At 43.2% G+C, this 16,130-nt stretch overlaps 2 protein-coding genes across 2 annotated transcripts in view; both read right to left on the bottom strand.

Moving 5' to 3' along the window:
* Positions 1–10,691, bottom strand: part of LOC139274825 (putative leucine-rich repeat-containing protein DDB_G0290503) — an 81,188-nt gene extending 70,497 nt beyond the window's left edge. Inside the window, exon 1 of the mRNA XM_070891519.1 lies at positions 5,974–10,691. Coding sequence (XP_070747620.1) covers positions 5,974–10,442 — 4,469 coding nt within the window. The 5' untranslated portion in view covers positions 10,443–10,691. The remainder of the gene's footprint in view (positions 1–5,973) is intronic.
* Positions 10,543–16,130, bottom strand: part of LOC139274633 (uncharacterized protein MCAP_0864-like) — a 37,808-nt gene continuing 32,220 nt past the window's right edge. Inside the window, exons 2-3 of the mRNA XM_070891310.1 lie at positions 10,667–11,759; positions 10,543–10,550 (exon numbers count right to left, since the gene is read on the bottom strand). Coding sequence (XP_070747411.1) covers positions 10,543–10,550; positions 10,667–11,729 — 1,071 coding nt within the window. The 5' untranslated portion in view covers positions 11,730–11,759. The remainder of the gene's footprint in view (positions 10,551–10,666; positions 11,760–16,130) is intronic.

The raw sequence follows: 16,130 nt of genomic DNA, 5'->3' as shown, positions 1-16,130 counted from the left end.
TGTGGTCAGTGCTTCAATGCTGGGGATGTTGGCCTGGATGAGGACGCTAATGTTGGTACGTCTGCCCTCCCAGGGGATTTGTAGGATCTTGCGGAGACATTGTTGGTGGTATTTCTCCAGCGACTTGAGGTGTCTGCTGTACATGGTCCATGTTTCTGAGCCATACAGGAGGGCGGGTATTACTACAGCCCTGTAGACCATGAGCTTGGTGACAGTTTTGAGGGCCTGGTCTTCAAACACTCTTTTCGTCAGGCGGCCGAAGGCTGCACTGGCGCACTGGAGGCGGTGTTGGATCTTGTCGTCAATGCCTGCTCTTGTTGATAGGAGCCACTGGGAAAGTCATCGCTAGAGTCCTCCTCAACCGTCTTCTCCCCGAGGCCGAGGAGCTCCTCGGGGCACAACGGACATGATTTTTGCAGCATGACAGCTGCAGGAAAAACGCAGGGAACCCTTATACATGGCCTTCTTCGACCTTACAAAGGTCTTTGACACTGTCAATTGTGAGGGTCTATGCAGCGTCCTCCTCCGTTTCGGATGCCCTCAAAAGTATGTGACCATCCTCCACCTGCTCCACGACGACATGCAGGCCGTGATCCTTACCAACGGATTCATCACAGACCCCATCCACATCCGGACCGGGGTCAAACAGGGCTGTGTCATTGCCCCAAGCCTCTTCTCAATCTTCCTCGCTGCCATGCTCCACCTCACAGTTGACAAGCTTCCCGCTGAAGTGGAACTAAATTACAGAACTAGTGGGAACCTGTTCAACCTTCGCCAGTCCAGATCCAAGACCACCCCAACCTCTGTCGTCGAACTACAGTACGTGGACGACACCTGCGTCTGTGCACATACAGAGGTTGAACATAAGGACATAGTCGACGTGTTTACTGAGGCTTATGAAAGCATGGGCCTTACGCTAAACATCCATAAGACAAAGGTCCTCCACCAGCTTGTCCTCGCCGCACAGCACTGCTCCCCAGTCATCAAGAACCACGGCACGGCCCTGGACAACGTGGACCACTTCCCTTATCTCGGGAGGATGGAGTTACAGCACACAGGGAGGTACTGTTCCCTTCCGAGTGGTGGAAGATACCTCCCTAGGAGATCAACACAGCCTGGATGCATATTGCAGAGGAGGGCATAAGCAGGGATGTGGTCAGGAGGACTTGGGTGCAGTGTTGCAAAGCTTTCAATAATCTCAGTAGATCACGAAACGTTAGTACAAAGCCACACTCAGTCTCATCCTGCTGTGCCTCTCATCATCTCCCCCATCACTCTACTCCTGCAGACCTTTACTCACACCGACTTATCTTGAACCTCCACCCATCTCTCTCTGTCTATATTATCACATCCCCATCTCACTAGCCACCCTTCATACTCATCATAAGAACATAAGTAATAGGAGCAGGAATTAGCCATTCGGCCTTTCCTCATCTCAATCCTAAACGGCCGACCCCTTATTCTGAGACCATGATCCCTGGTTCTAGACTCCCCAGCCAGGGGAAACATCCTCCCTGCATCTACCCTGTCAAGCCCTATAAGAATGTTGTATGTTTCAATGAGATCCCCTCTCATTCTTCCAAACTCTAGAGAATTTAGGCCTAGTCTACTCAATCTCTCCTCATGGGACAATCTCCCCATCCCAGGAATCAGTCTGGTGAACCTTCGTTGCACTCCCTCTCTGGCAAGTATATCCTTCCTTAGGTAAGGAGACTGAAATTGTACACAATACTCCAAGTGTGGTCTCACCACGGCCCTATATAATTGCAGTAAGACATCTTTAGTCTTATACTCAAATCCTCTTGTAATAAAGGCCAACATACCATTTTCTTTCTTAATTGCTTGCTGTACCTGCTTCCTGTAATTTTCAGTGATTTGTGTACAAGGAAACCCAGGTCCGTCTGAACACCAACATTTCCCAATCTCTCACCATTTAAAAAATACTCTGCCTTTCTATTTTTCCTACCAAAGTGGATAACTTCACATTTCTCCACATTATATTCCATTTGCCATGTTCCTGCCCACTCATTTAGCCTGTCTATATCCCCTTGAAGCCTCTTTGCATCCTCCTCACGACTTACATTCCCACCTAGCTTTGTATCATCAGCAAACTTGGATATATTGGCCCTGAAATTTCGTTCGGAGGCTTCTTACGGACGAACACCTCCGACCGGAGAATTTTTACGAAAGTACCTGGTGGTCCCGGAGGAGCCTACGATTCCGGAGAGGAGGCCTTCTCTTCCCGCACTGCGGAGCGCATTCCCGCCCTCGAGGTTCAGACGCAGGGAATGTAAGTTGCAGCCACGTGTGACTGCACAACCAATCAGGTACAGTGTTCCACAGCTTTCTCATTAATAGCAATGAGAACTCTGTAACCGAGTTCTCATTGCTATTAATGGGAAAAAAACAAACACACTAAACATCATAATAAAAAATAAAAAACACACCTCACATAATTAAAATTAAATAAAATTAAATTTAATAAATGTCTTAGAAAAAAAAAATCAGATTTTTAAAAAAGTTTTTGTAATTATGGTTTAAAATAAACTTACCACAGTGGGCAGGGTATTTAATAATAACATGTGTTTTTAAAAATGTATTTTATTATGTTTTTATGTGTTTTAAAACTCTTACGCCTGTAAAAGTAGGCTCTGCACCTGCTTTTATCAGGCACAAGAGTTTTCAGGACATTTGCCAGGCAAGATATGGGTAAATACTGCAATCTTGCCCATGCAAATGTCCTCGTTCCCGAGATGCGGAGAATCGGTCAAGCTGGAGCTTGACAGATCGCAAAAGCCATTTTTCAATGCATGCGCATTGTGTGCTGAAAACCGGCCTTTGTGATGCCTTCCCGGGTCCGTAGACACTCAGTACAGACCCGGGGAGGCCGTGATTTCTGGGCCATTACATTTGGTCCACTCATCCAAATAATTGATATAGATTGTGAATAGTTGAGGCCCAAGCACTGATCCTTGCAATACCCCACTAGTTACAGTCTGCCAATCTGAAAATGACCTACTCTCTGTTTTCTGTCCGTTAACCAATCCTCAATCCATGCTAGTATATTACCCCCAATCCCATGAGCCCTAATTTTGTTTAATAACCTCTTGTGTGGCACCTTATCGAATGTCTAGTGCAATCATACCAACTAACAACACACAAGGGTAGGCACTTAAGTGTTTTATGCAACGTTCCTGTAAAGTTTCTGTTAATGTAGTGTCAAACATTGAAACCTTTCATTTCTACACTTTGCATTCTTGGACATATTTGTGTGCACCTTTGGAAGTGTCTTAGTGAGTTGCAATGAATGGTGAGACATAACGGTACCCCTCTCAATGGTGATGAATCTGAAAGAAATGGCTTGGGCACTGTAGGGATGCTTAAATGATATTGGTGTGGAGTGGTGCCAACCTGACGCATCATGTGGCAGCCAGGGTGTACAGCGTTGAGTGAAGTAAATCTAGCCATGGTGAGGCCATCCCTGACCTCCCAGGCAGCAATGTGGTCGGGTGCTGATGCCCTGTGTCCTGTGCAGTATCAGTTGATTGCGGAGAAGGTTGGTGTTGTTGTTGGTGCTGCTAGTGTGCCTGCTGATGCTGGTGTTGGGGCTAATCATGTTGGGATTCTGAGGAGCAAGGTGAGAGAGTTTCAAGGGTCCCCATGCTGATGGAATAGATGCAGGTGAAGTAGAGATGACAGAAGTGAGCTGTCAATGGTAGGAGAGGTAATGAGGTCAGACTGGATGGAGACTTGTGTAAAGACTTGCAACATTCTAAATCTGTAGTGAAAGTGCAGTTTAGAGAATTTAGTGGTTAAGGGGACATTTCTTAATCAGCTGGGAGCTTTGACTTGACATTTGAAGCTGTCAACTCATCAGCTGATTCAATGGCCACTGACCTCCTGCCTCCGCTTCACAGATAAGGTCTAGGCACAGCGGGAAACCAGTGTGCGACCTGTCAAATTCAAAAAGCTGGGGAAAAAAACCATTGTTAAGTGGCTGTAAACAAGCCACTAATGATTTTAATTGTCTCCCCCACCGCTGCATGTCGGGTCTGCTCAGTGCTGACTGACCCGACATTTGGGAAAAGTGCATGGCGGTGGGTTCACAGTGGGGTCCCGACTCACTGGGGACATTTTGTTTCCCCACCCGACCCGCCACTGATTGCGCTCACTGACACTTCGCAAAATCCAGCTCATATCAGTTTGGCAACCACCAAGATGCATGTACAACTTCAAAGACAGTAGGCGCAATTTTCACTACAGTAATCCTATGGAGTGGTACTCTTATAGAACCTGTCCAACCTTCATCCCAGGAATGTCAATGCTTTGCTGGCTGCACTGCTTATGTAGTAGCATATTATGGGGCTGAATGCTTGGTGTATGCATAGAAAAGGCAATTCCATTCAGTCCGTAAGCGTGACCCTGAGCTTCCGGTCGCCTGTCACTTTAATTCTCCACTCCACTCCCACTTTGATCTCTCCATCCTCGGCCTCTTACACTCTTCCAACGAAGCTCAACATAAGCTCGAGGAACAGCACCTCATCTTTTGTTTAGGCACTTTACAGCCTTCTGGACTCAACATCGAGTTCAACAATTTCAGACCATAATCCCTGCCCCTATTTTTTTTCTTTTCTCTTTTTTTCTGTTTTTTTCTCTATCCCATGGCAGCTGTTGATGATTCTGCCATTTCCATTTCCACCCTATCTAGACTCATCTTTTGTTTCTTAACTTGCCCCGTTACCATTTCCTTTTGTCTTGCACCATCATCTCTTTTGTCTCTTAATCTCTTCTGCCTTCCACCCTATCACAGACCTTCCCTTTTGTTCTCTCCTCCTCTCTCCCTGCCCCTGCCCCTGCACTTGCTTCAAAATCTGATACATCTGCCACTTTTCCCAGTTCTGACAAAGGGTCATCGACCTGAAACGTTAACTCTGTTTCTCTCTCCACAGATGCTGCTTGATCTGTTGCGTATTTCCAGCATTTTTTGTTTAATGTTTTGATTTGAATGGGCCTCTTTAGTCTCTCCTCAGTCTAGAAAACATTTTTCACATTCGCATAAATGATGCACAGAGGATAGCATCTATTTGATTGGTTATCTTCTGGACTGTTTGCTTTTCATTGGTTCTATTTGGAAGATTTCTTTATTTCCCCCAAAATTGCTACTTTCCTTAAGGACACCTTCTTCAGTAAAAGCTTTAAACCATCCTCATTGAAAGGGGCCGCTCTGGGAACTCATTCAACCATGTTGTGCAGTGATATTCAACCTCCAACAAAAACAGCTGTCTCTCTCCTTTCAATGCATCAACTTTTTAAGTGTTGGTGGACTTTAGATTCCCTTTCCCCATCTTACACACTTTTCCCTCTACTCATGAAAAATGTGCAGGACGCATGTGGAGTTTCTTTAAATGGCCCATCCCTATAAAATTCAGTGGTGTTAAGATGCCCCTCTAGTTATTTAGGCATATGGGGGAGTGCTGAGCGCACAGGCCATTCAAAGTGAGATGCTGTGAGGTTATTTCTCCTGGCTGGAGAGTTTAGAACTAGAGGGCAAAGTCTTAGGATAAGGGGTTGGCCATTTAAGACCAAGATGGGGAGGAATTTCTTCACTCAGAGGGTTGTGAATCTTTGGAATTCTCTGCCCACAAAGGGCTGTGGATGATGAGTCGTTGAGTATATTCAAGGCTGAGCTAGATAGATTTTTGGACTTGAAGGGAATCAAGAGATATGGGGATCAGGCGGGAAAGTGAAGTTGAGGTCAAAGATCAGCCATGATCTTATTGAATGGCGGAGCAAGCTCGAAGGGCCATTTGGCCTACTCCTGCTTCCACTTCTTATGTTCTTATGGAACTATGATCAGGGAATCAGCCCTATTATCTATTTAAAATGTTCTGGTGTATCCACAATCAGTTATAGTTACAGACTAACAGACTTGACAATGCACAAGTAGCACCTTTAAACATTGGTAATTCCTACCTCTGATTAATGTGACTGATATCCTTAAATTCTTCTTCTGAAAGTTCTGTCTCTCGATCAGAGTGAGTTATTTTCTGCAATTCTTTCTCTTCCTGATGATTCAGGGTAATCCCATTTGCTTCCCGAATTCTCTTCAATGGTGTTACAGCTTTTTCTAATTGATCGATGCTCTCAGGATCTATTACTGGAGCCTGATCAGCACAAACTGGTGCTGCTTTTTCAGCATCCCATGGTTCCTCTTCTACTTTCTCCTGTAGCTTGGAGTCTGCAGCCAGCACTGTTTCTTTCTTCATTTTGACAATTTGTATGATTTCCAGATCTTTCATATTGTCAAGTGATTCAGTTGTTCCCTGTAGGTAGTTGTTCCTTACTTCAGTATCAGCACTGTTCCAGAGGATGTCAGACTGAGAGGCAGCTTTACTTGTGCAATGATCTTGCTCATCAATTATGAGAGCAGCAGCTGAAAACTCTTTTTTCTCTTTGACCTGTCGATGCCTGTCAGTGACAATGTCTTGGATGTTATTTATTGCTTCAGTTCTTGTTTTGTGCTGGTGGCTGCTGTCTATGGTGGACCTCTCAGTTCCTTGAGGGTGTAGTTGGTCTTCTGAAATTGGTTTTTCTAGTTTAATTATGGACACTTCTGGAAAACTTATTTCTCCTGAAAGGTTCTCAACTGCCACATCTATTCTTTTCCTCTCTTGTATTGCCCATGTAAAATCTTTCTGGCTATCTGGTTGAAATACATTTTTACTTACGTACAAGTTTTCTTCCTTCGGCTCATTGTTAATTTGAGAGTCTCTGAATTCCAACTTCTCTTCTGCAAGACTTTCAATGAGTAAATGAGGATTTTCTGATGAATTCTTCTTTAATTCTTGTTGAATGCTGTTCTCAGAATAAGCCACCACAGTCTGAGAATTATTTAATAATACAATACTAAGATTGTCCTCTTCTATTACATTATCTTGCAAATTACCAGATGTCTCAATTAGCAGAATGTTATTATGTTCAGTTTTAACAATGGTGTCTTGAAGTTTTGCATTACTGTCCTGAAGTTCTTTACCTGCTTTGTGAATATGGTTGTTCTCTATATCTACTTCTTTCAATTGATAGTTCAGACATTCATTTTTTTTTTCAAAGTTTGAGACTACAACTTCAGGAAGTATTCTATCTCTGCACAATTTTGCAATAGTTGTTTGGAAATTCAGGTTACTGTTCTCAGGCCTCTGCAACTTGCTTTGCAGGTCAATGGGTTTAGGTATATCCTTTTGCACTGCTTTGTCAATGCAGCATTCCTGGTTCATTTTCATTTCATTTTTCAGTTCAGTGATTTTAAACTTCAACAACTTATTTTCTTTCTCAAGATTATCAATTGAAACTTGAAATGTTATATTATCATCCCACAGTTCTGTGATCATTTCCTGGAGATCATTATTCTGATCTGCTAATATCTTGCATTTGTTTTTCAGATAAACCTTTAGCTTATTAGAGGTGTATTGCTCAAAATCTAGCATCTTTTTGAGCTGAGTCACATTTAATTCAAGCATTTTCTTCTCTCTTTCAATGTTCTCCATGGCCTTCTGGATTTGTTCACTACTGTTCTCTAGTTCCTTGATTGTCTCTTGCTGTTGATTTTTTTTTAAATCTAAAGTTTTGCTATCATTCTTTTCTTCAGGTAGCTGAACATGTAACTTTAGATATTTTTTGCTCTCTGGACAATTTTGGGGCTGTTGCCTGGGGTTATCTGGGTTTGTTATGTTACTTGTGTGGTGCTCAGGTCCCATTGGCATTGACTTCCTACATTGTCCCTCTGAGTGACATACACTACTACCGTGAGGAAAAAATATCTCTTCTCCAGACTTATTAATGATCTCCTGAAGTTTTGCATTGTTATGTGTATTTAGCTTTTCTTGAAGTTGTTGTACTTTTATATTAGCTTCCTTTAATTGATTAGTTAGATCTGCCACACTTTCCCGGTAGTATATCAGTTGTTTTTTAAATAGGTTTTTACACTTTGAAAGCGACTCTGCCAGGAACTCTTTTTCTACCCTATACTTCTCAACAATCAACTTATATCGTCTGCTTCTCTCTTCCAGTTCTTTTGTTTCTCCTTGAAGTTTAGTAGTTTCACAGACCTTTCCCGCTGGCTCAACATCATTTTTAGCTTTAAGTTCACTGAAGCAGTGTTGCTCTTTAAGATCACTACCTGTTTCATCTTCTGTGATTTGTAGTAATGATTTATCCACATCAACATCTAGAGTTCCATTTTCATCCAATAGATCATCAACCATATCTTCTAACTGGCACTTCTGGTTTTCAAGTAACATGATTTGGTACTTTTGTTGAGCTTGTATTTCACAGCCATGTAACTGATCCATACAAAGAATGCTCTCTAACTCAACTAGCCTAGTTTCTAATGATTTCTTCTCTTCCTCATGGTTTTTAACTGTCTCTTTTAGTTCTTCATTCTTTTCCTGCACATCTTTAATAATGTTTTGAAGTGACTTGTTTTCTGCAACATATGCCTTCTTTTGGATCTCCATTTGAACTGCAAGTTCACTAGAATGAAATTCTTCTCTTGCAAACTTTTTCTCCTGTTCAGCAACCATGGCATCCTGGAAGTGGTTTTCTTCATCCTGAAACATAAATACATTTTTATGGTCGAATAGTTGTTTGCATTCGCTTTCCTGAGGAATACTAATTGTTGGAATGCCTTCACAAAATGTATTTTTCTTCTGTACCTCATTTTCATCAACGTGTTGTTGTATTTCTCTCACTTTTTTTTCCAATTCAGACACCATGGCTGCCAGCAGGCATTTTTCTTCCATAAGATTCTCAATGTATGCCTGAAGTTGTTTGTTACTCTCCATCAGTTCCGTGGGCATTTCGAACAGGTGAGTATTCTTAAAGACAGCTAATGTAGACTGATTAATCATATCTGGTATTTCATTTCCAATGCAACCTAGCATCTTATCTGTAAGTTCGACTTTTATTTCAGAGTTTACAAGGTCTATCATTGTCTCTGCTTTTTCAATAGTAACCAGAGTCTCACAAGCTTTATTGGTGTTGTCTAGCAGTTTCTCTGTTGTGGTCTCTGGACAATTATTCGCATCACAATCTGTTGTCTTCCATTGGCTTTTCATTTGAGTACTTTTCTCATCACAGCACAAATTTTCTTTGGTGACCTTTGTCTCTAGCTTGTTCACTGTATTCTCGGGAAGCTGTTTACCTACTTCAAGCTTCTCCATGCCCCTTATGAGTTTTATATTATTTTTCTGCATTGTTTTACTTTTCTCTTGCAGACTATTACCAGAACACTTTGCACCAAGCTGGTCATCCTGCTGAATTTCTACATTTAACTTCTCTGATTTTAACTTGGACTGCAGTTCAGATCCCTGTACTGTGGTTTGTAACTGGACCTTCTCCTGGTCAAGAATCTTAATTGTTTCCTTAAGATCTGTATTTTCTGTAAACATTTCTGATAATATACCTTGTAGACTTTCAGCCTGATTGATATATACTTGCCACTGATGGTTTGTCTTGGCTTCTTTTTCACTAAATTGGAACTGTTCTTCTGCAAGAATATTTTTCAGGGTAGCAAGTTTGACACCTAACACTCCATTCCGTTCCAGAGACCAATTAATTGTTTCTTCAAGTTTCATATTACTACTCAGAAGGTCCTTTACTGATTTTTGCAATTTTGAAATTTCAGAGTTAGCTACTCGCTGCTGATTCTGGATTTGAGCTTCTATTTTATTTGAGAACAACTTTTCCTCAACAAGTCGTTTATCCAGTTCAAATACTTTCTGTTTCAGAAGAGCTTTCTCCTCTTCACGCTTCTCAAGTGTGCATTTATATTCCGTCAGCTGCTGAACAAGTTCTTGAAGAGTGCAATCCTCTGTATTTAACAAGCCATCCTTATGTAACTGTATCTTACTGACTTTGCTCTCTAGATCAAAAAACGAAGCCTGAAGATGATTAGTCTCAATCCCAATATTCTCAATGGAGATCTTAATTTCTTGGCTAATCATTATCACTTTAAGGATTACTTGTACAAGAGACCTTCCTCTGGATGGTGGTAACCAAGTAATAGGTGATTCAACCATGGTTTCAAACTCTGGGATAGAGACCCTTTCCTCACTATAATTTTTCTTCTCTTGACAGATCAGTAGGAGATGTTGGTTTTGTGATTTTCTGATGTCAGGTTTATAAATCTTGTCTTGTAATTCTGAAATGTTTAGGCTAAATTGATGGCTGTTTTCCTGTAGTTCCATAACAATCTTGTGAAGACAGTTGATTCTTCCATGTAGCTTCAAAATGTTGACTTGAGCCACAAAAATATTTTCTTGCATCTGTGAGGCTGATATCTGCAGTCTCTCTTTGATGGTACCAGTAACCTCTAATATATGTAATACTGCTTGCAGCTCTGATGAAGACGTTTCAAACGGGTATTTCATTTTTTTAGTTTCCATAATTATAGATTGGGGCCTTGCATTCTCTTGCAAGTCAACATTAGCAATCCAATGATGGGTTACATTCTGCTGCACTTGTGAAAGATATTCTTCTGGACAGTTATTTTTCTTTGCAAGTTGATTAATTTTGATCTTTAACTGTGCATTCTTTTCCTGCAGGTCTGTGACTAGGAGTTGAAGCTCTCTGCTTTGTAATTCAGCACCCTCTAACTTCAATGCCTTACTTTGTAGTTCTGAAACAATTATTAACTGTTCATTTTTATAGTCCTGAAGGTCACTGTAACTTTTTTGTAGATTAATATTTTTGTCTTCGAGTTTGATGATAGTGGTAGTACATTCATTAATTTTGTCCTGAAGTTCTAAGTTCATGAATTGAAGCTTTTTACTGTCAAACTCATCAGCCTCAAGTTTACAGACTTTTTCTTTTAGTGTTGAAAGAGAAGTTTCAAGCTGGTGCTTATTTTTGCAAAGTTGTGATATTGTGGCCTGCAACTCCCAGTTCTCATGTTGAAGCTTCAAATTCTCCTCCCTCATATTATTCTGCACTTCTGAAAATGCAAGAAGCTGACCATTGTGGGGAATAGCTGCCTGCAGTTTGAAATTATTTTCTTGCAATGCTGAAACAAAAACCTCAAGTTGGTATTTTTTCTCATCAAGTTCTGAGATTATGTTTTGCATTTGTTTATTTTCATTGTGTAATTTTTCCATAATATCCTGAACCTGAGTGACATTATCCTGCATTTGTAATTTTAAAGTTCCCTGACAGTCTTGTTTCTTATCTAAGTCCATGATCATGGTTTTTAGCTGATCATTCTGTTCTTGTAATTTTAAGATCCTGAGATTAAGTTCCTGATCCTCAGTTCCAGCAACTGCCAGTTTACAAAGCTTTTCTTGGGCAGATGCTTCCACTGGGCTAATATTGCCTTGCAACTCCACAGTAATAGAGTGAAGTTGTTCATTTTTCAAATGTAATTCAGAAATCATAGATTGTAGTTTGCTATTATCTTCCTTCACCTCATCGACTGCAGTTTTCAGATCGGTAATTGACTCCTGCATTTCAGACACATGGCTCCACATCCTGTAATTTTTTTTAATCAGATCTGCGACTGTAGATTGCATCTTTGCATTCCTTTTCTGAAGGTTAACGTTGTTCGTTTTGAAATCATGCACTTGGGTATCTACATCCAGATTAGTTGTGGAAAACTGATCATTTACCCTCTGAAGCTCTGCAATAGCTGTGTGCAACTGTTCATTTTTCCTGTTTAGTTTGGTTATTTCTGCTTGCATTTTGCTGCTCTTCAACAGGTGATCTTGGAGCTAAATAAATAACATAAGAACAACAAAAGATTTTGGATAAGATAGCACACTGATTAATACTCACATGTGGCTCCTGAACAATCAAGGCTATCGTCTGTGGCCATACTTCATGACACCAGTGCAATATTACAGGACTCTGGCTAAGCACAGTTATAATGAAGTGCTGGCATTCACTTGACTAGATTCCCATCCTCCACCATTCAAAACTTTGTAGCCCATATCTTACCCTGCACCTACACACTCACCCATCACCCTGTGCTCGCTGACCGACTTTGGCTCCGGTTCCCCCAATGCCTCCAATTTAAAATTCTCATCCATGTATTTAAATCCTTTCATGGACTCACCCCTCCCTATCTCCCAAACCTCTTCCAGCCCTACAATCCATCAAAAATTCTGTTTTTCCAACTCTGGCTTCTTGTGCATTCCTCTCTGTGCCCCATTATTGGCTTCCTGCCTTCAGCCATTTAAATCCTATGCTCTGGAATTCCCTCTCTACACCTCTTTGCCTCTCCACCTACCTCTCCTTTTTTAAGAGCCCCCTTAACACCCATCTCTTTGAGCAAACGTTTAATTATTCCTTCCAATATCTCCTTCTTTGGCAATATCCATTTTTGGAACAGGAAGAGAAAAGGAGGATACAATATAGATCGCCTGTTTCTGCCCAGATCAAATAATTCATGAGCGATACCAATAACCTCATCCATACCTCCCCATTATCACAGTCCCATACTCCTTACCTTTCCTCTATCACTGACGGTCACATTGTCCTCTTTCCGACAACACAAAAATAAAAGTCAACAGAAAATGCACATTCCAATCCAAATTTATAAATTAAAACATAACATAAAGCATAGAAAAATAAACAAATCACCCTTGTGCATTTCTTTAGTGCCCTTCAGTGTGCATTTGCTTCTCCTCATGCTCCTACGAGGTGCTTCCGCTGTGGCTGCAGCATGGGTGATGGAAAGCTGCTGACCTTCAATAGAGGAGACTGCAGATGGCCTTGGAGGGTGACCTCGAGCAGCTCTATGCCTAGAAGGCTCAGCATGAGAGTGCACCATCTCAGCTTGGGCTGCAGCAGTCTGGTCTGGCTGGCTGACACGCAACAGCAAGAGCAGTGACGGAGTCACTGGAGAAATACCACCAACGACGTCTCCGCAAGATCCTACAAATCCCCTGGGAGGACAGACGCACCAACGTTAGCGTCCTCGACCTGGCCAACATCCACAGCATTAAAGCACTGACCACACTTGATCAGCTCCGCTGGGCAGGCCACATTGTTCGCATGCCAGACACGAGACTCTCAAAGCAAGCGCTCTACTAGTAACTCCTTCACGGCAAACGAGCCAAAGGTGGGCAGAGGAAACATTACAAGGACACCCTCAAAGCCTCCCTGATAAAGTTCAACATCCCCACTGACACCTGGGAGTCCCTGGCCAAAGACAGCCCTAAGTGGAGGAAGTGCATCCGGGAGGGCGCTGAACACCTCGAGTCTCATCGCCGAGAGCATGCAGAAATCAAGCGCAGGCAGTGGAAGGAGTGTGCAGCAAACCAGACTCCCCACCTACCCTTTCCCTCAACCACTATCTGTCCCCCTGTCACAGGGACTGTGATTCTCGTATTGGACTGTTCAGCCACCTAAGGACTCATTTTTAGAGTGAAAGCAAGTCTTCCTCAATTCCGAGGGACTGCCTATGATGATGATGACGGAGTGGCTGGGGTGGGGGGGGGGGGTGGGGTGGGGAGAGCACAAATGCTATCACCCTGAGAGAGGACAGCAGGTTCATACTCCATGGAGCCACTGCCAGCCCCCAAGGCGACGCCTCAGCAATCATAGTAATCTGTTGGAGGACAGATTGATGGACTACTGTGACACCATGGGAGCCCCTCTGAACACTGTTTTCCAGAGCCATAAGTTTACATAGCAGAAGTCTGAGCTTCCACTGCAGCACTCAGACCTTTGGTGGAAATTGCTTGTGCTGCAATGGAAGCTGAGACATCGGCTGGGTTCCACAGGTGTGCTGATAAAGGAGACCAACTGTTCCCTGTTGGAAAGGATGGGCTCCAAGCTCTGAACAAGGCTCTGTGAACGTTGGTGCTGGACTTCTCCATGCTCCATGACATTGAGCGCAGGCTTTCCGGCAGGATTTCCAGTGCACCAAGTATTTGGGTGAGTACACCCATCATCCGTCTTCTGTAGTCTGACCCATCTGAAGTCCTTATCTGAGTCTTCTGCAGCAGAACTCGTGTGGGAGCTTGCCCTCCTGCAAACTGGCACTGCGCTATCCTTTCCCCCCGCCCTGGCTCTTGTGCATTTGAGTCTCATCACATGCAGATCCCTCTTCCTTCCTAGCCATTAAAATACACGCAGTATCAGTATCTGAGTTGGTGGCTGCGAGTGTAAGATCGAGTGAGAGTGTCTCTTCATCTTCTTCCTCTTCCGCCACTCCTTGGGCAGGTTCCAGATCTTGGGTTTCTGAAATGAAAAAGGGACAAGAATTGGGGTTGCAGTGAGGGGAGAGGCAAAAGTAAGAAGTGTGTGCTTACTCCCTCTGCAGCTTCTCACTCAGAAAAGATTGTGGGATGAGGGAGAAGTAGGTTGAGAGAAGAACGATTAGGTCTGCGGATACCCTCATTGTCAATCGCTTCAGCGCCACCAGTGGCCATGGCCTCAGTTATGTCCCTTCCCATTATGGCCAGTGCTGTCTCCCCCATGCATGTTAAAACATGCAGGTGCGCTTCTCCTCCTCCAATTCTTTCCTGCTGCCTTCTGTAACATGCCACCTTCTCTTGCAAGATAGAGGGAAGTGTGTCAGTGAGTGTCGTGCAATAAATTTGGGTGATGTGGCTGTCATGGTGGAATAGCTGCCAGTGTGTGTGAGCTGTGAGCTGTGATTATGAGGCTTGCAATAGTGCTAAGTGCATGAGGGTGAGGTAAAGCATATTAATGTTAATGTTAAGTCCTCATTGATAGAGATTGCTGGTAGGTGAGTAATGGAACTGAATGAATTGAACAGTGGATTTTAAATTTTTTTAAATTCATTCACGGATGTGAGGGTTGCTGGCAAGGCCAGCATTTATTGCCCATCTCTAAATGTTCTTGAGAATGTGGTGGTGAGCTGCCTTCTTGAACTGCTGTAGTCCGTGTGGTGAAAGTACCCCCACAGTGCTATTTGGGAGAAATGATAATCAGGGACAAAATTAACAGTCACTTGGACGAGTATGGATTAATTAAGGAAAGTCAGCATAGATTTGTTAAAAGCAGATCATGTTTAACCAACTTGATTGAGTTTTTTGATGAAGTAACAGAGAGGGTTGATGAGGGCAATCATCATCATCATAGGCAGTCCCTCGAAACGAGGATGACTTGCTTCCACGCTAAAAAGGGATGAGTTCACAGGTGTTTTAATGAGGGACCTAATATTCCAGGTCCTGAACTACACAGTGTAGGATGGAAGATGCCTGTGCGTGGATTTTGTTAACGTGTGGTGGCCGTTGCATACCACTACCACACGGGCTTGACAGAGCTAGGTCTTGGTCCAGTGGCAAGGATTAACCAAGACGACTGGAGACCAGCTCTGCTGCACGGACCTAATGCACACACATAATCGCACTGTGGGCTGGCCCGTGCAGCCCCTGGACCCTCGCCTCTCCTGTGCCCCAACCTCGCCGCTCCTGCTGTACCTGCCCATGATCCAATCAGCGACCTGGATTTTGGTGACGTCCAATCCAGTCGCCCTCTTCACAGCCGTCGCTCTCCAGAACGCGCTGTGCCTTGAAGTGGTAGGACTGATGTGGTGTACATGGACTTCCAAAAGGCATTTGATAAAGTGTCACGTAAAAGGCTTGCCAGCAAAGTTGAAGCCCACGGAATATCATCATCATCATAGGCAGTCCCTCGAAATCGAGGAAGACTTGCTTCCACTCTAAAAGTGAGTTCTCAGGTGGCTGTACAGTCCAATACGGGAATTACAGTCTCTGTCACAGGTGGGACAGTGTAGGTGGGGAGTCTGGTTTGCCGCATGCTCCTTCCGCTGCCTGCGCTTGTTTTTTGCATGCTCTAGGCGACGAGACTCGAGGTGTTCATCGCCCTCCCGGATGCTCTTCCTCCACTTAGGGCGGTGGGGATGTTGCACTTTATCAAGGAGGTGTGATGTATGTAGCACTCAAATCACTGACTCCACACAGTCTGGTGTTGTAGTAACTTCTGTGACCTTGGTCCTTTATTGTGTAATTCCAGAGTGCCCCTCAGGTGTGGTGGGCAACCTTTTATATTCTGTCTCGCAGGTACTTTTGGGTCTCCCACCACAGTGCCCCTTGTGGCGCACCATTGTAACTATACATTTAATGTACATGGACAATACATAACAT

This window comes from Pristiophorus japonicus, chromosome 10 (genome assembly GCF_044704955.1).
Source record: "Pristiophorus japonicus isolate sPriJap1 chromosome 10, sPriJap1.hap1, whole genome shotgun sequence".
NCBI lineage: Eukaryota > Metazoa > Chordata > Chondrichthyes > Pristiophoridae > Pristiophorus > Pristiophorus japonicus.
This window is presented reverse-complemented; position numbering and strand designations above follow the sequence as displayed.